The sequence below is a fragment of the Lonchura striata genome, chromosome 8, assembly GCF_050655825.1.
Source record: "Lonchura striata isolate lonStrDom1 chromosome 8, ASM5065582v1, whole genome shotgun sequence".
In the NCBI taxonomy this organism is placed as follows: domain Eukaryota; kingdom Metazoa; phylum Chordata; class Aves; order Passeriformes; family Estrildidae; genus Lonchura; species Lonchura striata.
The window spans coordinates 7,774,135-7,797,104 of NC_140710.1; the positions used below are offsets into that span (position 1 = coordinate 7,774,135).

At 41.4% G+C, this 22,970-nt stretch overlaps 1 protein-coding gene across 3 annotated transcripts in view; it reads left to right on the forward strand.

Annotated features, from left to right (window-relative positions):
- Positions 1-22,970, forward strand: part of BEND5 (BEN domain containing 5) — an 879,444-nt gene that overhangs the window by 779,501 nt on the left and 76,973 nt on the right. For all 3 annotated transcript variants that reach the window (XM_085585667.1, XM_085585666.1, XM_021529103.4), the window contains 2 exons: positions 6,984-7,136; positions 20,803-20,965. In XM_085585667.1, the coding sequence (XP_085441793.1) occupies positions 6,984-7,136; positions 20,803-20,965 (316 nt within the window). The remainder of the gene's footprint in view (positions 1-6,983; positions 7,137-20,802; positions 20,966-22,970) is intronic.

Below are 22,970 nucleotides of genomic sequence, written 5' to 3' on the forward strand. Positions count from 1 at the left end.
TGCTGTTCAGCAGCAGTGGAGTGAGCAAGGGAGGATTTCTAAAGCTTGTTCTGTGGGTCATCTGCTGGTGGCACCCAAGTGGGCAGAGATGGGCAGAGACCACTAAAACCAGCAAAGCTTGGGATGAGTAATGCCCCAAGATGCTGTTCAGCCCCACTGCAGTTTTTTCTAATAATTCAGGCAAGGAAAAGATATCAGAAATTGTGAAGGTCAAAAAACAATGGTGCTGAGTGTATGTGCACATTTGCTTCTTATGAGGGACAGAGGGAGGAGACAGAACAAGGACTGTCCTTCTTCAGACTCACACTTCTAGTTTTGGCTTGAGGTCAGACCCTAAATCCATATGAGTATATTTTCTGGTCATAATCATTTAGAGTAAAAATTATACAAGAATTGTCCATGCAGCTGAGCCAAAAGTCTTGCCTAAACTTGATCTGGGTCTTAACATTGTCTCTTTGGAACCTCTCTAATTTAATATGAATTTGGACAGAAGTGGCTTCTTGATAGAGCCTTTCACCTCCAGGTCACCCTTTCAAATCCAATTCAGGCCTGTCATGACCAAATGTTGCTGCCATCTGACAGCTCTTCTGTGTCCTGTGTGAATTGCTGGCTTCAGTCCAGGGGCTGGTGAACAGGTGCCTGGATGCAAAACCTGCCAGAGCTGACATTAACTGGACGTCTCTGCAGAGGGGTCGCGCGAATCAGCCCGGCAGATGAATTAACACTTCACTTGCACTGTGGTGCTTTATATCTTCAAAGTGCTTTCCAAACGTCAGCTAATCCTCAGGAGGTGTTGTTATCTGCCCTGGCAGGTGAGAGAAGCGAGCAGATAACAAGCCAGGATCAGAATATGCATGTTGCTGACCTCCCACTCTGAGGCCAGGACTCCGAGTTCAGCTCCTTTTGGGGTGACTGATGGGCACACCAGAGTAGGGTCCAAGTTCCTGTTCTTCTGTGGGAAAAAGCATCCCTTGCTTTTTAAGGCAGGCAGGAAAGCAGTACTGCTGGGCTTCCATCCTCTTGCTGACCCACAGACAGAGGTCTCTTCTCCATCCACTCTGAGGCTCTAGGGAGTCATGCCACGTTACTCCTGCTATTAAGAGGTATCATTATTTATTATTATTTGCCATGAAACAGAGTTGGTAAATAGTTACATTTGAATAGCAATTGGGTTGGAATGGTTCATTCTGAGAGACAACAGCTCCTGGAATACCATTGAAATGTTCTGAAAAAAAATGCTTGAAGTGTTATGAAGAGTTGCTGAAAGGTCAACGTCAGTGATGGCAAGGGACACTTAAAAGACATTGTCAGACTGTAAAGGTGCCTACAGAAAAAGCAAAATTGTCTTTTGTGCTTCATATCTGCAAGAACAAGAGTGGTTCTAAACTGGCATGTTCTTTTCTCTGGAAGCAAGATGAGGAAACCTTTTTTTGCTTAAGGTTTTTTTAAAAATAGTAACTCCCTTTCCTACTATTAATTTCTTGTGTAAATAAATGCTTTGTTGCCATGGTGTTTACAGAGGTGAATGAGCAGGTGGTCTGTGAGATGATGAATGGAAGGAGAAAGATGTTGTCCCTATGGTTACAAAAGGGGAGTGGCATAAATCTGAAATAGTGCCTCTAATAAGGTGTGGTTTGCATTGTCTGAAAAAAACTGGGGTTGATTCTGTAGGACTGACTTGTCAAAGGTTATATAAAGGATAGCAGAGGAAAATGCGGAATGAATTAATGTTTTTTTAGGGTGGCAGGGGAAATATGGGGAGAAGGTAGAGCTAAGAAGATTCATTTGGTTAAAATTCATCTTACCAGGCATTCAAATGCAGGCATTTCAAGCTTGAAAAATGTGTGTACCATATCCAGACAGTTTGAATCCCACCTCATGTTCCCTTGGGAAGCCAGAAGGAGACAAGTGTCACACATCTCCAAAGAGCAATTCAAAGCACCAGGCACAATTCAATCGTGCTGAAGGGGGAAGGAGTGGTGCTTTGTAGCTGAATGTGGACTGCTGGCCATGTGATGCTGAATGCTCAGTTTTCCTTCATTTTCCTTAGGAGAACTTTGTGCTCCTGTGTTTTCTGGTGTCACCACTGCAAGTGTTGCCAAAATAACTAATCCTGAGGTAGCAATGTGTTTATGTCAAAAGGGATGTCTTAGAAACACATGCAAAATTTTCTTTTGAGATTCTTTGAGGAATTTTTCTTCAGAGAGATACCTGAGGAAGCATCAAAGGAGCCATTCTTCTGGGAATTTCTGAATGTCTTCTGAACGAAAAGGGGCAAACTCCATCTGCTGAGCCAGCTGTTGAATGTCCATTTACTCCAAGCAGTGGTTTAGCAGCAAGAGCACAAACTCTGCCTGGAGGCTGTTCCCTTCCTTGCAAAAAATGACAGCCCATGTTTAGTAGCTTGTGTAAAACATTGCAAGGAGTTTACCCCATCCCCTATATGAAATATTGGAGTGTAGAAGGCTTTTGGATGCCTCTCTCTCTAAACCAATTGCTATGCCCAAGAATTAATAAAATCCATATTGAAGTGACAGCTGGTGGACAGAGCTGGCTTCTTCCTGCATCACTTGTCTCTCTAGTGGCTCATGTTCTGGGCTCAATGCACACTTATCCTTTTATTACAGCATTTACTGACTTCTATTTATTTATTTATTAAATCTCTGTTTTCTTAAGAGTCATAATTGCACTGTTCAAAGTCTAAGTGTGGTCACATCAGCACTAGCTATTAACATACTTCTTTCCTTTCACTCTTTAATTACTGACCTTCCAAAAGGCATTCAGTGAAGGAAATAAAAGTGCAGGCAAATGAGAATATATTTTCTCAAAACTTTCTGTGCCATCATGAACCAACTTCTGTAATACTTTAACTATTTCCTCTCTTGACAATGTGAGGTTTTTTTTCTTAATTCATTATTTCTTTCATTTTCACCACCCCCTAATTTATATGTATGAATTTTATATGTATATATATCCATTTCTCAAGCTGACAGAAACTTCAGACTAACTCAGTAGGAAAATGCATGTCACAACAATAGGGATTCAAATGAACTTTAGAGCAGAAATTCATTTGCTTGTTTATTTATGCTATGTTTATATGGTAAGTGGTAAGAAGAGAAAAAAGCCATTCTTTTCAAGGGAAAGAATCTTTTCTTTCCAAAGAAGTGGGGTTCAATCATTGTCTGTGTCAGTCTAGTAAGTGATTTCTGTTTTGAGACTCAGAAAAGAAAGACCAAGTCTGCCTTTGTTTTCTGGAGCTCTGTAACCTGGGTCATCCAGGTAATTACAGCTTTACTTAAGAAACTCTGCCACTGCTTGTAAGCACAAAGAAAAGACACTTGAGAGAATTAAATTGCATGATGACTTTTATAAGGCATCTGAATCATTTTGCATTCTACCTCTAAAGCAGAAAATGATGAGTTTAATATCATATTGTAGGATGTAGCTGGTAAGTCTCTCAGAAGGCAGCTGTGGTATCCAGAGCCATTGGAGTCTAGTTATTCATTATTTTCTGCATAAAGGCTATAGAAAATGTGACTATGAGACTTTGAACCACATCTAAATTTATTCCCTCTCTCACTTGCAGGTGCTGCAGCAAGAGAAGCCCTGGTGGGGGTGGGTTGTGGTGTGTAGATACTGGCAGATACCCCTGGGGCATGACAGCAGATAGCAGTGGGTTAAGTGTGTTTGCATGTGCTCATGTAAATGCAAACGTATGTTTATTTACTTAATTCTCCCACTAAAGTTCTCCTATCTCCAAGAGCAACAATTTCAGGAGGTCACCTCTCTGCTGACTTTGCTGAAATTGCCATCAGTAGGTGACATAATATATTTCATAAAATGTTAATTCTGTGATCTGACCTGAATTGCTGGAGATTAGTTAATTATGTCAAAATCTTCCAGAGTGCTTCAACTGAAATATAAAACTTTATTCCCCTGCTTCAATTTGTTGTATGGCAGTGGGGGAAGCAGTTCCTACATGTAAAGCACCTATGAATCTGAAGAGGAAGCAGAAATATGATAATTGTTTGGGACCATAGCATAATTCTTGTGAAGCTTGAGTGCCAACACATTCTCTGCTGCTTGGTCTACCACTTGAGGCACGTGGTGGCAAACTTTTAATGTCCCAGTGACTGAGCTATAATTGTCCATTTTAAGGCCACAATAACTTTGTGTCTGGGAATAAGAGGACTTTTTCCATTAGGAACTCATGTGTTATATCAACAATACACTGAATTATTTTGTTCTGTAATGGAGAATGCTGAACATGTTTCCCTTTGATAAAGTAATGAATGTGAGGAGGAGAAATGTGAAACACTGAAATGCTTTTCTGCTTACACACAGCAGTGTCTGGAAGTGGTACATCTAACTAGCAATTACTCTAGCAATGTTTAAAAACATGCTGAATAGGATGGACAGTTACAAGTTTGGACTAAATTTAGTGCACAGGAATGTGTGAAATAGAGATTTTTATGCGTTCATTTGGAGGCTAAGGAACAAAGACCAGAAAAAAACTCCAGATTAATAGTCATTGTGGGCTAACTTAAGAAATTATGTTTTAATTATCTTGAAATGGATGACTTGAAAAATGTTTTTTAACACTTGTTTGGGTGATGAGCTACCTGATTAATGCCACAGCTTCCAAATAAGGGATCTGGAAGCTTAATCTTTAGGTGAAGGGGACATCTGTGAAGGACACTGTTCCCTCACAAATAACCATTGCTACTAGATTATTTTAAAATAGTTTTAGTGAACAAGAAAAGATCTTCAAGGAAATTTCAGCACACCAGGAGACTTTCTAATATTCTCTGTGACACTTCTACCAACAATTTTTTTGAGTGAAGGTCCTAGGAGAGTTTAGAAAATACTCCAGTGACACTGTGTTAGACTGGATAAATTGATAATTGAATACTAAGCTGAGGCTCAGGTCACTCATGTTCTGCAGGTGAATTTCTTGCTGGATAGCCTGTGGAAAATTATCTTAGTAATCTGTGCCTCTGCATCTGTTTGTGGCCACCTTCTTTTGGAAATAACTTGAAAACCATGAATAAATAAGTACACCATGACATACCACAAATCCTGCAGGTTGCACCAGCAATTTTATTTGTCTTAAGTCACAAATTATTCTAGTCCATTGTTATATATCTCACTGTGCTTCTCGATTATTTTATGTTAGTAATAACTATTTCCTATAAAGAATTCTGTCTGGTTGTTCTAAAATAAGTATGACTTAGGTCACTGACTTCTGTGTGAAGGACATTCATGCTTTACAAATACCCAGTTTAACTAGATTATCTGCTCACTTCATCAAATCACTGTTTTGAGACTCTACAACATGTTCTGTTTTATGGTGATATGCCAGTGTGCATCTGATCTCATCAAATTCTGTTTGTGATGGGGAAATTATCTCATGAAAATAGTATTACTTAATCTTGGTTTTTAATTTCTGTATGCTTGGAGAGGAAGAAAATCCTGTGTGGTGTTTCAGCCTGTCAATGCTAATCTTTCTCCTCAGTGCTGTATCTCCAAATAGCAGATGTGTGCTTTATTGCAGGGCTGGTCCTCTCTAGCACAGCAGAATGTTTTGGCAGGAGCAAACAATTCATTGTATTAGAGTCAAACACAATCAAATGTTCCCTTTCCTATGAAGCATGGTCAGATATTGATATTGCATTAGCTAACATTTTAACATAGCAGAGGCTTAATAAGATACATTATTACTTTCTCTAGGCTGTTTAATTAAAGTCAGCAGTCGCTGTGTATTGTACACTGGTTTTCTGCCAGGGGAAAGTAAATCTCTATTACATTAGTGTCACATACCAAATGATGTTCTCCCCCCATCAGAGGCTCTAGAAGAGCTGAGGCTGCTGTCACATGAGCTGCACGACCCAGCCTGTCTTCCTGTCACCCTGCATTGTCCCATAGCTCAGTGTTCCCCAGCAGCCCAGCAAGCTTTGTGTGCAGGAGAGGCTTGGGGCTGCAGAGCTCCTGTTCTGCTTCAGTACAGGGAGAAGCACCACGAGCATCGTGCTGCCAACAGAGCTCTTCTCCAGCCTTCTCTTGGGATAGGAACATCTGAGCTCTGGGCACCAGGACAGCCCCAATGGCCCCGTGCTGGCCAGGGGACAGGGATGGGCTTGTCACATCGTTTGTTCAGGGCCAGAAGTTGTAAGAGTTTGGGGAAATTGGGTAATTCAGTGGCATCTGCTGTGGTATCCCTCTTTAGTGCTGGACAGTGCTGTTGGTGGCACTGTGTGTAGGGATCCAGGTGAACATCCCCTCTTTCCCACTGATGCCATGGGAAGGGTATGGGCAGAGCAGGAATTTCTATGCTAGGGGTTCTTGCTGTCTTCTTTTAAAGCAAGAGTTGGTGCAGAATCCTTGTAGGGAGCTACAAGCAGAGAGGTATTCCAGGCACTTGCTTTGGAGGGTTGTTCTGTTGAGTTACTGCTGGAAAGAGGAGGAAGACAAAATATTTGCAGTATTTCTCCTTATACACAGAAATAAACTGCACAGGAAATACTGGAGTCTTTTTTACACAGTTTTGAGCCTGTTTCACCTGGCAGAAAGGAACATCTGCATAATTCAATGCAGAACTGTACAGAGATGGCAAAGCTATGCCCAAATAATCATGCTCTAGAACTGGAAGGTGCATATTTTTATCACTGGCAGTAAGCCCTGTATCACAATGAAGGATGGTTTGGCTCTATTTTGCACAGTGTCCTGTGCAAAATGTTCCAATATTCTCAATAAAAGGTAAAGAAATGTCTGTCATGGTCCTTTGTTGTATTTCACATGCTCCCACAGGGAGGCAGGAATGGTTGTGTGCATCACAGTGAGATCTTCAGCGTGGCTCCCTGATGCTGGCACCATGGATGGGTTCAAGAATGGCAGGACTGGATTTATGGGAGGCTTCACCTGCATAACTCAGTTATGATTTATCTCGTGCTGAATGTTTTGTTGTTGTTGTTTTCCCTCAACAGAAGATTAACCTGGAGTTCTATATCGACATCCATGCCCACTCCACCATGATGAATGGCTTCATGTATGGGAACATCTTTGAAGATGAGGAAAGATTTCAGCGACAGGCTGTTTTTCCCAAGCTACTCTGTCAGAATGCTGAAGACTTCTCTTATGTAAGTCAGTTTTTCTTAATTATATTTTCCTAGTTTTTATCTTTTCTTTATGAGAAATTTCTGGCTTTATTTGATTGAGTGAATTTTATTTCAGTATGAATGAAAACCTACTTAAAAAATTTATTATTAGCTACCATCTTCCTTCTTATCCTTGCCTTATCCAGCAGTGGTAAGTTGTGATCTTATATATGTCATCAGACACATGAACAAAAGCAGGTTTTTCATCTCCTGTTTAATAACCTTTGGTTCTGAATTACTAGCACATCCTGTTTTTCTCAGATCTTTTGATCAACTGGATCAACTTTATTGTTCCAATAAATTTGAACAATATTATATTAATTTGTCAAAGATTTTAATTGCATATTCTAAATAATAATATGCTAGCAAATAGAAGTAAAATTAATCAGATTGAAAGAAAATATGGTAACATCTGTTGAAAGTTGTGGCAAAGGGAATGTATAATTTTGAAATTCTTTGATATTACCATAGAAAACTCTTCTGCAAGAGGATTTTCAATTGTCCAATACTTACAGCTTGGAGAGTGGGAAAGGGGAAGTTGGGTTCAAGGAACAGCTTGTTCTTACCCAACGAGACCTCAGTGACTGAGTTTCTGGTCTGTACCTGGTTGTTTCTAAAACACATTAGGGGTAAGGGGCATTCACAGATAACAGCAATGAAAACCTGCAATTGACAGGAGTTTAGAGATTCTGTGCTCAAGTGTGGGATTTCTCTCTGCTGCTGCGGGAGATTAAGTGTTCCTCTTAGCACAAGCCTTGGTTGACAAAGGGAAAATCTTTGAGAAAATCACGTAGGAAATAGAAGACAATAACTAAATAAACAGCACAGTCTCCCTTTTGATTCTTGAGCAGAGTTCTACCTAGGTGCTGCTGGCACTGGGTGCATTCAACTTCCCCATGACATCCCACTGGTCTCTTGAGGCTGGAAGCTTTGCCCCTGCCATCCATCCAGGCCATTCTTCCCAGGGCAGATGAGCAGACAGAAGTGTTGGAAAAAGGGACAGCCACAAAGTGTTGTCTGACATGTGTGAAATGACAATGTGTCCCCAAGTAGGAAGGTCTGTTTTCTTGTTTCCAGCCTCCAGACATGTGGGTTATGTGACTCGTTGGAAATATCAGGTGAAGAGAGGAAGGGAATCCAAAATGGGGGGGTGGGGGGGAAATGTGCTGAGGACTTAAAACAGTGTATGTAAATATGCCCTGCTGCTTGCTCAAAGGGAAGGGGGGAAGTGCATCGTTAACATTACCAGGCTGGTGTTTGAAAGTGTGGGAATGGACCACTGTTGTTACTAATGAATTTTCCAAAGCTTCAGGAGGTCTCATTTACATTGTATGCTGCTGCGGCCATTTGTTGGGATTATAATACTTCAGCAGCAGCACTTCAAGTGAAAACTGGCGGCTGCATGAAGTGTTGTCCATAATTGACTAGCTCCATGTCTTCACACAGCACAGAGACAATGTTCCATTATGTTATCCATTGACAGTATCATTGAAAAGATTACTCTCCTTAAAGCATCTGTCAACCTTGATTGATTTACAAGGGACAAAGCGCTGAAAAGGTTTGAAGTGCGGGTACAATTTTTGCCACCGTTTAGCATACATAATGGTTCTCCTTTGATGTCAAAAGCTCATCTTCTATTAATAATGCAGAGGGCTTTTGAATGCAGGCTACTTGTATGGAGTTCCACACTAATAACCTACTTGCTGTGAAATGGGATTCACTTTGGAGAAGCAGTCATTTGGGTTTTACATGTTCGGAATGAATCCCAACTCAAAGGGATTTCTTTCAGTGCTCTGCATGATTGCAGCTGAGCCCGGCACGGGTTAGGGAAGGCAGGCAAATCCTCCTCTGCTCCTCCAGCCAAGAATCTGGCAGGAATCACGCAGCCAGATGCAAAGGGGCATGAACAACAAGCCTGAGATGATGCGATCAAATGCCTTGTGCCGTTTTGTCTGGCAACCTTCTATTAATATACTTTAGAGTGCATTTCATGCCTGGGCTGCTTTCTTCACCTGTCATTTCCAATAGGCCTTTTTATTGAAATGGCAGTATCCAAGGGAGATTGGTGATTAGAGTAGGGGATGGTTAGGGGATTTGTACCCACATGCCTGTTACAGGACCAAAGGAGAGTCACCCAGTGTATCCGTGCCCTGTCTGTTGGGCAAAACTCGTGACCCCACAGCTCTCTGGAAGGCTGACTGTGGTTCAGAGGCATAAGTTATGAAAGGGATCAGAAATTCCTCATTTGTACCTGACTTCAGAAAGCACAGGCCTGACTTTGGTTTAGCTGTCAGCATGTGAAAAGGAAAGTGAAAGAAGGGCTAGGATGTTTTGCTACCAGATAAATACATGAGACATTCTTTGGCAGCTGCCTGGGTGAAAGGGACAAAATGTGTAAGGAAAACATTTTATATTTTCTATGCTTAAAAATTATGTTTTTAAACACTGGGGAGTAAATGCAATCCATATGAAAGCTCTAACAGTGAAAGCTGACATACTCTTTTGAAAGGCTGACTTATTGCATTTTAGGAGCAGCTGTTGACACCATGTCTGAGTGCATTACACATCAGCCATGGCTTGGAATAGTTGCAGTTTTTGTAGGGATGTTCTTCATTTGACCTTTCTTGTTTGGGAGAGTGGATTAGTCATAAGGACCAGACACAAGCATTTGAGCATTTCAAGAACCTGCTAGTCTTAGAGGTGGCTAATTTTGACCTTTGTGGCAGTATGAGAGGAGACCATCTGTTCTCTCTGGTTCGTTTAAAAGAAACAACTGCAGCCATTCTTGGGTGGCTTTATCACTTTGCAAAGATTGCTTTTCTTTTCAGTTAAAGGATAAAGACCAGCCAGAGGTACTTGGCCAGATCCAGTCAGTTTGGCTTCTTTTTTTTTTTCTTTAGACTGTGAACTGGTGGCACTTGGGATACCTTTGAGTTCTCATTCAATTTTCTTGTATTCAGCCTCTCAGCAGAGAACTTTCCTTAGAAACACTGTTTGGCCTTTGTGTGCCATGGTTAGCCAAAGACCCTAATAATATACTTGGGGTCCCATTATGCTGGGTAACTGCTGAGGAACTCCACAACCCTAAAAGCTTCCAATCATGCTGAGAAAGAGATAGCAAGTGGGTGAGAAATTATTTGCTTGAAGAAATTTGAGAATCAAACTTGGATGTCCCAAGTGCTAGTCTTGTTTATTTGTCAGCAGTTCCCTATCTTATGTCATGCTCACACTCAAGAGTGAAGTCTCTAGACAGCAACCCACCCAGTTTCCTTTAGGGAAGCATGTTGTTGACTCCAATGCCATAACACTGTGACCTAAAACATATTTTAGGGACTATCATTGTGCCAGCAATATGAGAAGAGGCAGATATAGAACAATTTGCACTGGTACTTTTTGTGGTGGTGTTTTGTTCAGTTGTTTGTTTGTAGTTTGGATATCAAACACAGAGCAATGAAGAAAAATATTTTAATCTCTTTATGTCTTCTTTGCTGCCTTTCTTTGATCCACAAACTCTAGATCTGCTGTTCTCATTTTCACAACATCCCCCCATCCAAGCTTTCTTAGGAAGATGTGTTTGTTCCAGCAAACCTGTTCCATTCTACCTTTGGCAGCCTCTCTGGGCTGGTATGATTTACCCTGGATACCTGCCTCTGAAGGCACTGGTGGTGCAAGTGCTTGAGGCAGTAATATGAACACTGAATGATCAAATCCCTATAATCTGTTCTGAAATAACAAAAAACCCAGCTTGTACATGGCTGGACAAGGAAGGGGAAGCAGTAGAAAAGTTGCCTGGAATTTATCCTGAAGTAAAATCCATACTCGCTTGCATCACCACTTCCTAAGTGCCTCTCTGCTGTTTTTGTAAAAAAAGACTCTTATCCCAGAAAGGCAAAAGCTTCCTGTGTTCAGGTAGGTTTTGTTAACATCATGCAAGCTTAACAGATCTACTCAGAAATCTCTTAAAACCTGAGCACAACAAATTATCCTGCCTCCTTTTTTGTAGTCTTGTACCAAGGTATATACAGGAAGACAAATACAGCTATTATATACTTTAGCACCCCTCTGGGATGCATTTCTGCTTGCTGCTTCTTGGACGTGTTGCTCCATAAATTTATTTATTTATTTATTTATTTATTTATTTATTTATTTATTTATTCTGGAGGCTGGGTGAGTCAAGACAGGAAATGTTTTTCTGGTGGCACAGGGAACAGACTGTGAAGTCTGTCCTTCTCTTGTTACAGGCTTTGGTCTCCCAAGGACTCTGTCTTTTGGAGCCTCTCAGTGAAATGAAACTCTTCCATTATGTTGTGCTGTACCAATTCCCCCTCCTTGTATACAGAGGATTGAATTTGTATTGAAAAGAAAAGGAGAGGGGGGAAGTGTTGGAATAAATGGATTTTCTTTCAGTACATTCTTGCCTTGTTGTTTGTGCAGATAGGAGTAGACAGCTCCTTCTCCATCCCCACACAGGTAGAAATTTAGAATGTACACAGAAGAAACAAGTTTTTATAGCAATTTTATGGTTTATTTTCAAAGAGCAATATTACTCTTACCTAATATCAACCCTCTGGGAGCAGGTGACATCCTCCCAGAGCAGCAGCAATGAAAGGAGATGCTGCAGGTTCTCTCTCATGCAAGTTCCCTCAGATGGGACAAACTGTGCTGGGAAGGAAGGACAGGAAGGGAGTTAAGAACTGGACACCTGTTCCCCTGGCAGGATATCTTTTTGGGTATTACCTTTCTAACCACATTATATTTTAATGTGTGTAGAATACACCTCTGGCTCAGAGAACTGTTCTGGAGTAGTAAGAGAGCCAAGAAGGAGTGTGAGCACTGAATTGCTCTGGGAGCAGCTTTCTGTCCCACATTAGGAAGGTTGTGATCTCCTGATTTAGGCCTGCAAGTGAGGAGAACTCTTTGCCACAGAGAAAACCATTTTTTCTGCAAACTATTCAAAGCAACTGGGTGCATGATGGCTGTATTTTCCTTTTTGCTTCTCATTGTCCTAGTTTTCTGTCATTTGTATAAATGATTATGAAAGCACTCCCAGGAGACCACGCTCATGCTCATAAAAGTATTGTAAAGAGAAACATTGCAGGCTATTGCTAGAGGCTATTTTATTGTATATTTTGAGGAAATGTCTCGTTTTCTACTGACAAATGGAGAAAGTGAGAACTCCAGAGACCTGAGTTATTTTCTAAACAGTGTGGTTATTCTGTAAAGCTTAGACTAAAAAATGCCACCATTGGCATCTTTGGGGGAGGAGGTGCTCTGAGAAGCAGAGGCTGCTGCTAGTAAAAAAAAAAAAAAAAAAAAAAAAAAAAAAAAAAAAAAAAACAGGGAGAGAAAGCAGGCCTTTCCTTCATTATTAACCTGACACATTTTCAGATCCCTTATTTGTGTGCACCACTGGCCACAGCTTAAAAAGGAAGATAAGGGCTCTTAAAAGGGAGAGGAGTTCCAGCCTAACTCTGGTTAATGGGTGACAGGATAATGTTTGAGTAGATGACCTTGTCACTTGTGCTTAAGGGAACTTGTGGTGATGGGGAGATGCAGACTCACTAAAGAAGGAGCTGAGAGGACCTGAGGAAGGATGTTTTGGGATATATGTGTGTGTTCAGGATGGCAGATCCAGTTACAAGGGACTCTGAGGTTTGCTTTGAGGATGGGGTGGAATCTGCCTTCTCCTCTTATTCTTTCCAGGTGGGCTGTGCTGGGCTGCCCAGCTCTGTAGGGAAACCCTTACCTGGCTCTGTGAAGGTCTCAGGCCATCTCTACCCTGCTTTGTTTGGCTGCAGGTGTTGTTTAAGGAGCTGTCCCTCAGGAGAGCTGCTGGTTTGATTTGGATTCCAGTCATGTTAGCTGCTGTGCTAAAGCCAGCAATCTCAAGAAACAGCTGCAGAGCTGTGGGATGTGGGAGCTGGGAGTACAACCAGTTATGGTGCACGTGGGGAAGGGTTCTGGGGAATGGGAAATGCAGGCCAAATCCCCACACTGGTGCTGGTTCAAGGTGCAGAGACCTCCATCAGTCCTGGAGCTGTACAGCACAGATATTAATGAGCAGTAAAAAGTGCAGCTATTGCACTTCTTGCAGGTGAAATCCTGAAGCGTGAAAACCAGTTACTTGTCTAGCTGCAGAATTTATTAAAAAAAAAAAAAAAAGAGAACTAATTTGGTACTTTTGGTCTTTAGGCATAAAGTGAGAGTTTATAAAGCTCCCTCCTTCCAACCTCTCTCCTAATGACCATGCAAATATGTGTTTTTATCACGAAACTTAAGCAGACATGACTGAAGGACACTTGGAGGGGGAAAGAGCTGGTGTTGCTTCACTGCACTTTAGAGGGATAATGAAGCCCCTCAGGGAGCAGGTGTGTGTGTGGTGACAATGTACCTTTAAGCTGTTATTTCTCTGAGGAGAATTGCACTTTAAAGCCTGAGAATGTGGTGCTAGGCAGGTTGTGTTCATGGTACTCCTACAACAGTGATGTTGTCTAAGGAAGGGTGATTGCTTTCCACTAAGCAGAAGGAAGAAGGCAAAAAGAAACAGGGAGAAGAATGAGTAAAAATCTTTTAGGACTCAAGGTTGTTTGGTCTTCAAGTTTCAGTTTTAGGTATTCTTACATTCTTGGTGCAGGTCAAACTGTTCCAGGTCTCCTCTGCCTGTCTTTCCTCAGATTTCTGCAAATCAGACTCTAGATCAGATAATATTCCCCAGCTAAACCCAAACTTGTCTGCCCACCTCAGTGTTTCCTACCAGGCACAGAAGTTATGAAAATGCTGTCAACTGCAGAGCCTCCCGTGAGAGTGAGTGAGCCCTATTCACAGGAATATCAGTCCAGCCTGTTCCTAAGGGACCTGGAAAAACTTCAAACAATGGAATTCCTCTTTGAAATGATCCTGAACTTTTCTAAACCTCCTCTTCCCAGATTTCAGTAGTCACAATTGATTTTGAGATGAAATAAGTTTTCTTCCTGTGCATCAGAAACACGGCTAAGCTGCAAGGTGAGATGAATTGTGGAGTAATTTGGAACTCTATTCCCATTCCATCACACCTCTGCTCCCAGAATCCTTCCTCTTTGGCTGCTCCCTCCTTCAGATCAGCTGTCTGCTTTGGGGATTGATGCTGACTGTAGCTTGTTAAATAAATTGGAAGAAGCCTGCCTGGTAGCAGCCTCCCAAATGCCATGATTTCCAAGTCTCCAGACCCAGCTGGCAGGGAGCTGATGATAATTGATCACAAAAAATACCAAAGCAAGTACCCAAAAAACACCAAACCAAACCAACACATCTATTTTCCAGTCTATTATAGAGTTAAGAGACTTATGTTGGCTTTTGAAGTGAGAAGTTTGCTCAGTGCTTCCAGAGAAGTAAGGAGGTTAAGTGTTGCTTGTAAGACAGTTTGGCAGGGTCAAAGCAGTGACAGGTGGACAGATCATGGCAGGAATCAGCTCTATCTGTAGCAAAGATTCCAAAGCCAGTGCATTTCTGTGCCCTTTCTCAAACTTTTGCAGACTTTAATAAAGCATTCTAGAAAATGAGAGTGAGTGAGTTATAGCTGATACTGTAAAACTGCTCTCTGAGATGGATTTGACACTGCCTGGGCTCCAGTCCATCTCCCAATGGCACGTCTATTCTTCCTTGATGACAAGTGTGCCATTCCGTTTTTTCTAGAGCACTAACTTTTTTATTATCACTTTTTTTTTTTGCCACACCAGGGCACTGAGTTGAGGGCTCATAGAGGTCAGACCTGCTTTGGGAAAAAAACCTTTCTCTTCAACTATAAGACAGCCCTGGTGATGCTGTAAATGGGTCCTGGTTCCACTTAGCCATTGCTGGTGTTGATCACTGAAGAACATGAAACAACTTGTATGTATAATCCCAGTTTACCCCAGTAGGTTAAGTGTTTATTTCTGAACTGTATAATGAGCAAAATGTGGGCAGTTTTACTGGGTTTGGGGTGGGGCTTTTAGGAGTAGTTATGTTCAGTTGTGAAACACAGCTATGGAAATGGCATAGGCTGACCCAGCATATTTTTAATTGTATGTTGCAATATAAAACCATTTTCTTATTATGAATCCTCTTAGTGTTTTTTTCTCTGCTTTTCTTCAGGAAAGATTCCTAACATAATTTTATGATTTTTGAGCATGCAGTTGTACATGCTACATCCATTTGTATAACATTTACTGGACCTACATTGTCTATATATATCAGAAACTTTAGGGAAGATTCCTTTATTCTGAGTTTCATGCAGATACTTTGTTTCTGAGGAGAAGTGATCATCTGGGAATCATTCATGTGCACACTAGAGCTCAGATTTTTGAAGATTTATGCAGTTTGCTATTCCTTCCACAGGCACATCCATAATCAGTTGTGTTGCAGGAGATGTGAACAGCTGGTAAAAATCTCTCTCTTGAATTTCGGGAACCTCCCTGGACCTTGCTATGCCAGAATTTCATCTTCTGCATTCTGTCAAAGCCTGTGACCAGACTCCTGCCTGGTTGGCATTTTTCTGATTGTTTTGTGCTTTTTTTTTTTCTTTTCTTGCTGGTTTGGGGAAACACCTTAGGATTGGTCAGAAATGATGTTCAGTCCTTACCCTGGATCCCATGTTAGGAGCCTGGCAAGGCCTGACTTACACTGTGGTCATACCTTGCTCCTTTCTTCTTAATGTGTCAAGCAATTTCAGAAGATGACAAAGATTCATTCCCCAAAAAGTTCTGGATGAGAAGGTCCCTTTGTCCTGCCATCGGTGATAGGTAGAATGAGGCTCCCATCCATCACTGGCTGGACACAGCCTGCTTGACATTTCATTTCCTTTTGTTATCCCTTCTTCCACTCAAGAGTGGATCCAGTTTTACTGGCATTTGCCTCCAATTTCTCCTTTTGTGCAACCTGAGGTTTTCAGGTGCTGAAGGAAGCCAAGTCCCGTCTGAGGTCACACTGTGGAGGAGGCCCTGCCAGCCAATGCTCCCACCATGCAGGGCCACTCAGAATCCAAACCCATCAAGGCTGCAAAGGGTAGACAGGGCAAATTCAATCTCAGATGTGTGAGAAATGTCCTCTTTGCCTTTTGGAGCCTCTCTTGTGACTGCCAGAGGCATGCAGAGGCAGTCAGCACCCTGCCACCGCTGTGAACGGGACTGCCCAGTGCGCTCATTCCAGTCACTGTTGGTGGGAAGGGGGAGCAGGGCTGAGGAGCCAAGAGTACCCCCCAGCCCTGGGGGAGCTGCCCAGGCCATGGAGCTCACAAACTGCCTACCAGGGGGCTGAGTTCACTGAGGAGACACACTGGGGGGCACCAGCCTTACTGGACCACTGAGTGTCCTTACCAGCCAAGGGACAGGGATTCTGGCACTTCGACAGGTCTGACCAAGGGCCAAGATCCTTTTCTGCTTTGAAATCACTCCAAAAAGAATTTACATGCTTTTTTTTCTTTCTTTCTCATTTCCTTCCATGCATCTTTGTCTGCTGCAATGTATGAATAAGGTTCAGAAATGTCTCTGTAGTGCCTTGCTGTTCACTGCCATTCCCAGTAGGGAAACTGGTCACACAGTTTGACACTCAGCACAACACGGGGAGGAGAAATGAAGCCTGGTAGGAAGGTCTGGGGAAGCTCCCACTAATGCCTGATGTGTAGAGAGAGGGTCAGCACACCCTGAAGCTCCCAATGTGTTTGAAATCTGTTTTTTTCTGGTGAGTTTCTTTCCACCAGAAAGTAAGGGAATCCTTCATCCTTCCTTCTCTGCTCTTTTAACACTGGATTTCTTGACAGCTTCTAGTTCTGTGGATAGCTATTTGTTCACTGAATTTCCTCACACCAGCTGGAAAGCAAAGTCCTTCTGTGAGCTTTAATGTATCTGTGTGTTTTAATAATGCATTACTGTTGATTTTATACAAATATCACTCTTTAAGAACTTCAAAGTCCTTGGTGTTCCCCCCACCCTCCAGACTGTACTTCTCACTGCTGCTGTTGTTAACACTCCCATGTGTTTCAGCCTTGGAGTAATAAATATTTGTTTAGCTGTTCTCCTGCTGTGCCTGCTCAGTGCATTTGTTTAATGATGGCTTCAGTTTAGCTTTGCAAAGGGGTTTAGGGAAATAGATTCTCCCAGAAAAGCAAGAGACTCATTTTCAGACAACTTTCCCTGTGTCCGTGCCCTCCTCTTGCCACCCCCACCCCTTTTTTCCCCAGATTAGGGTTTGATTAAAGAAATGTGCATGGGAAAAACTTCAAGATTGGCTGTGGTGAGGAGTCAAAGTTTTGCCAGTTGTTTTTTTTCCCCCCACTCCCTTTATCTTGACCTAAAACAGTGAGAAGAAGGTTAGACTCAGCAAGTACCTGCTGTTCTTTCTTGTCATTACCTAAATTTTCTTTAATCTGTAGTTTTCTTCTTCTCCTATAAAATACCAAATCATATTTTGGTTTATAACACTTGCTCTAGAGCCAGGCCCAAGCTGCTGTTTTAAAACATGTATTTGTCATATTCTACCCCAACCTTCTTGAGTCAAATGAGAGATTTTGTCTTTTACTCAAGACACCAAGTTGGCCTATACCATCAGATTTTTTTTTCAAAATGAGGACAATGATAACCTTTAAAATCTACATTTTTGTACCTAAATAAAGGGTCAGCTTTTTATTCATTGGAAATTCAGCACCACTTGGCAAAGAAATGAACAGAGGATTTGATTAATGCTTTTACCATTTCAAGTAATTGTGTACAGCTGAAACTCTTCTATTAAACAAATACCCACAAACATACACACAAAAAAAGGAACACAGCTCCCCACCCCCCAAAACAAAACCAAAAGCCCCAAGCCACATAATTAGTATTATAAAAATTCAAACTCTGAAAAGTTCTTACTTTTGGTGAGTTTGTTTGCGTTTTTTTACCATTCATATAGTTCTTACTTTTGGTGGGTTTGTTTGGGTTTTTTTACCATTTATATAACTGTCTTGATAATATTTAAACTACTTATGCTTCACTTTTGAAATACGCCAAATATAATTTTGCCAATAAGTAGATTCAACTTCTACTAGAAAGCAAAAATCACTTCAGTGAAGTAACACGTCAGACTCTTTTTTCATATATTTCCAGCTGACAAGGTTTTAGCCTATTGCAGATTTTTTTTTAAATTATGCTTCAGTGCATGACCTGACACTTGTGTCGCTGAGTTTCATCTGACTACAATCACTCTGGCCCTCAAAGTCATCCCACTGCTTTTTTATTTGTATGATATTCAGAACCTCCTCCATAATGATGATTCATTCCACAGTGTGTCATCAGCAAATTTTGTTGGCGTGGTCCTCCTTTACCGTGCCAAGAACTGTGATGAAAATATTATGTAAGATTTAGCTCAAGAATCATCTATTAGGAATTCTACTCATAACTTTCTTTTAGCCTGATTAAGATAATGGGAAATAGGAGAAGGATTTCATGTGTAAATGCCGTCCCAAAACCACAAACTGTACTCAGTAGATACTTGTACAATTTGTTTTTTAACGTAGTTGATGAGATTCCATAATCTTCTCAAATGTTCCATATCAGTAACTGAGTCTCCTACTCACTGAAGTACTTCTATCCCTAATGTCTTCCCTGAGTCACCTCCTCCCACATTTTTTCTTTGTTTTTCCTGTGCCAAATACAGCCTCAGAATTAGCTTAGTCCCTTTGTGAGTGATGTTTCTGCACACAAAGCCCAATATCCTGTCCTGAGCCATTTGTTGTCCTGTTCCTTTGTTTCCATCAGCAGTTGGTGCTCTCATGCATTAAAAAGTTCCACTGCAGGCATTTGTTTGAACATGAAGCACCTTACACTGAAGTTGGTGTTCACTTGGCTCAGGAAGCAATCCCCTGAGCATGATCATCTTCCTCTGATTCTGAAATTTAACTGAGGCCAAAGCTTCCCTCCATCTCAGGATCTCAGTAGCCTTTTGAAGGTTCCTTTTTCAGGAAGCCAGAGAACATTCCCTCTTGTAGACCTGTTTAAGTATTTTATCCCATATATCAAATTAACAGTTAATTTTCCCTACATTCCTTATGAGTGCTTTACTTCTTCTCCCACAGGTATTCAGAATATCCTGCAGGCTTCTGCTATGTAATTTGGCAGAAATTATGATATCTACGTAGGAGAATGCATTCTGTGTACAAATTACCACAAAGTTAAATATTATGTTACTAAAAAGACAAGTTGAATTTGGAAACATCTATGTATAATGTTAATAAGAAACCCAATTCCATTTTATTCTAATTAAGCTGGAAAACCTTCCTTTTTACAACATGAGAGAGAGTTCAAGATATTCAGAATGTTAATAAACCCACAGGTATTTCTACTTTTTATATCTCCTGGTATAGAGTATTTATCAAGAATTATTGCTCATTTCAGTATTAACTTGATTTTCTCTGTCTAGAGAAGTTCAGTATTTTGAACCATTGCACCCCATTTCTTAAAAACAAAGGGAATTTTATTTTCCCCAGGTTTGGTAAGAGATGGATTTCATAAATATTCACATTGTGTTAGCTGGAAAAGGTAGCAGCCATAAGGCTCCATAGGAGGACAGTGGACAGCTCAAAGAATTCACCATGGGTACAATGACTGAACAATGAGCTGTGTTAAGGGTTCCTTTGTGTTTCAGTGAGAACATAAAATTCTTACAGCAGGATATATAATGATCTTTTATCCAACAGATCCAAGTTGGATCTTTTTTTTTTTGTGGTTGTCACTAGCTTGTTCTGAGTCCAGATTGGCTCAGTCTAATGGTTATGAGGTTTCTGAATAGGGTCTGAAAATCAAAATGAAATCAGAATCCATTTTTCTGTCTAGCTGGTAGGAACAAGCTCTGAGACTTCAATCAACCTGAAGATGAGCTGCCCTTTAGTCTTCAGATGTCATCCCTTCAAAGGAGAGCTAAAACTCATTTATGGAAATGCTTGGAGTCCTCCCCTCCACCCCTCAAATGAATAGTCATAAAGCTGTAGGGTTCTTAAAGCCAGATCTTCAGTAACAGCACAAAATACTGCCTTTTATACTGTGCTGCTACTGCTGTAGAATAGTGAGGTAGATTTTTCCACCCAGAGAGCAACACCCCCTTAACATTTAAGTTAGTGAAGTGGAAATTTCTGTGACCTAATTTACGAACCAGTCAAATGTCTTAGGTGAGAAAGTTTCACCAAAACATAAATGCCACTGTATTTTTGCTTTGATTAAGAGTCCAGGTTGAAGTGATGGGGGAATGGTGATGGTAAGGGGAATAGTATGATACAAGGGAATAACACCAGAGAATGCAGTGGAGACAAAGGAATGCAATATCCAGGTAATGGTACAGCTTAACTCCTGAGCAAGGGGGATCTGGAAGGCTCACTTTCAACTCCTGCATATGACAGCCTTGCTTTGTGCTACCTGAGAGGGAAGAGGAAAAGCTGATATTCATGGTGACCCCAGATGAATTTTGTGAGAGTCTGTGAGGCATCATTTATAGCCTATGTGCCAAAATTGTACTTCCCCTCCAGGCCACGGTCAAAAACCAGAGCAGTGTACACAGTGTAAATGAGATCTGGCAATGTGAGTGAAGCTGCTCTCTCTTCTTAGAGACTCCTTCCCTTGCTTCACCCCTGAGCTCTCCTCGTGTCCCTGTGTTCTTGCCTCTGCAGTCCAGCACGTCGTTCAACAGGGATGCTGTGAAAGCTGGGACAGGCCGGCGCTTCCTTGGCGGGCTCCTGAATGACACATCCTACTGCTACACGCTGGAGGTCTCGTTCTACAGCTACATTTTGGCTGGAACTGCTTCTGCTGTGCCCTACACCGAGGAAGCCTGTATCCTTTTGAAATCCATCCTCTTGCAGCACACGTGAAGCAGGTACTTAAGGTAAATACTTCTGTCTCCATAAGAGTTTGCTGAGATAGAAACACACACAAGTGGAAATGTGAGTCTGCTCCTGATGCTTTAATTTCCCTCATATTGATTCTCCATACTGTGGAAATTCAAGAAGAGAAAGACATTAGATCAAATAAGCCATTTCCCTCTTGTAGGAGATTGTCTCACACACTTGTTATAGGAGCTAGTCCTGGAGAGTCTGTGATCCATTCCTTTCCACAGTCTTCCATGTCTTTCTTCATTTCTGTCCTTATTCCCTCATTAGCCCTGTGTTTGTGTTATTGTTTTAATAGCAAGTTGAGAGTGCATCTTTAGTACTGAGTAAAATATCTTCTCTGCCTTTGAACTGCAGCCAAAAGGATCCATTAGGTTCTGCAGCTGCCTCGAGGACAAATCTTCAATGCCAGTTGACAAAGAAATAGAAGTCAAATTGTGAAAACAAAACCATCAAAGTTGTTGGCATTTTTGAGTGCTCAAATAGAAGTGGTGTCTCATTCCTCAGAAAACACATATCCATCTGGCTATCTCAATGTATCAGCAATTTGTAGAATTGTTCTGACTGGTCTTATTATCTGCTTTTATGTTTTTCTTTTTCTTTTTGTCACCATGCTCAATCAAACAGCCAGTGCCCATACTTCAATGCTGGGTATGTTATTTCATTTTGTCATTCTATCATGGCAGCTTTTGAAATTTCCACAGGTTTAGAAGCACTGCAGAGGGAGAGAGATTAGCTGTGATTGCCTATTTACCTCTCCACTGAATTTTGGAAGTTGGGGATAGCAAGGGAGAAATTTTCATATGAGATATAATTCTTCACCATCCATGTATATGGGCTCTCTGTGTGGGAATAAGAGCAAGAAACAGGGAGCAGGAAAAGAAATTGTCATTTGGGCTTTTCTGGTTTGACTTCTGCACTGAAAGTGAAATTTGGGAGAAGGAGGGGGATGAATATATTAAAGTGATTTACCAGGCTTGAGCATTTGGAATAGAAGCTCTTTTTTCCCCAGTAAAGTTAACTGAAGGAAAAGCTCTTTGCAACATGCACAAACGTAGTATATCTTGCCACTGTGGAAAAAAAAATGTTGCTACTGTTAGGTTTACGTTTTTATTTTCTTAAATTGGTATTTTGGTGTTTCAAGAACCTGTGCCTGAGTTTTACCTTTAATTTTCTTTCTCACTGTGTGCTCATTGTGCTGAAAACTGCTTATTTCTCTTCCTTATTTATCAAGAATAGTTTTTATGGTGAGGAATGGCAAGAGCCCCTGCACACATGAGATCATGATTCCCTGGGATATGTTTTCCTTCATGACTGGTAGATCAGACTGGCTTAGTTTCCCTTTCCATAAAGATTTCTGGTCTGTGCTTCACATGGCAGAAGTTTCACCTGTGGGGTCCAACATCTCCATTTGCTTGGCTTGCCTTGCCTGCTGCAGGCAGAGATGCTCCATTCCCTGTTCATTCCATCAGCAGCTGGGGCACAGAAACCAGGCTCCAGAGCACAGAACCTTCTTGGAGCTGGAGTAGGGAAAGCTCAAGCAGCAGCTTGGTTTCTGCAGTTAGGGTTTCACCCAGCTGAATGGAAAAGGAGGAGAAGCAGATTTTGGTTGGCCTGGCAGACAGCAAGCAGGGGGAGACTCTTTGCCCATGGAGTATGCTCCACTGGCATTTTGCCTTGGAAGGTTTCATTATTTCCTTTTCAAGGTAGGAATTCTATCCAGAGAACTGCCTCTGAGATCTTTTCCTCATGTGTGCAGTTTTCTAGTTAGTGGAAGAAATGGAGCTGCTTGAAATATTCTCTAGACTTGTCTGATCCAACACAGGAGTAGCCACTGGATTTATGCACATCCTGTCCTGGCAGGGGAGGAAGTTTCACATCACTGAAGTGCCTATGACTGAAAGTAAAACAATTGCAGAACATTCCAATTTAGCCTGAACAGCCCTTCC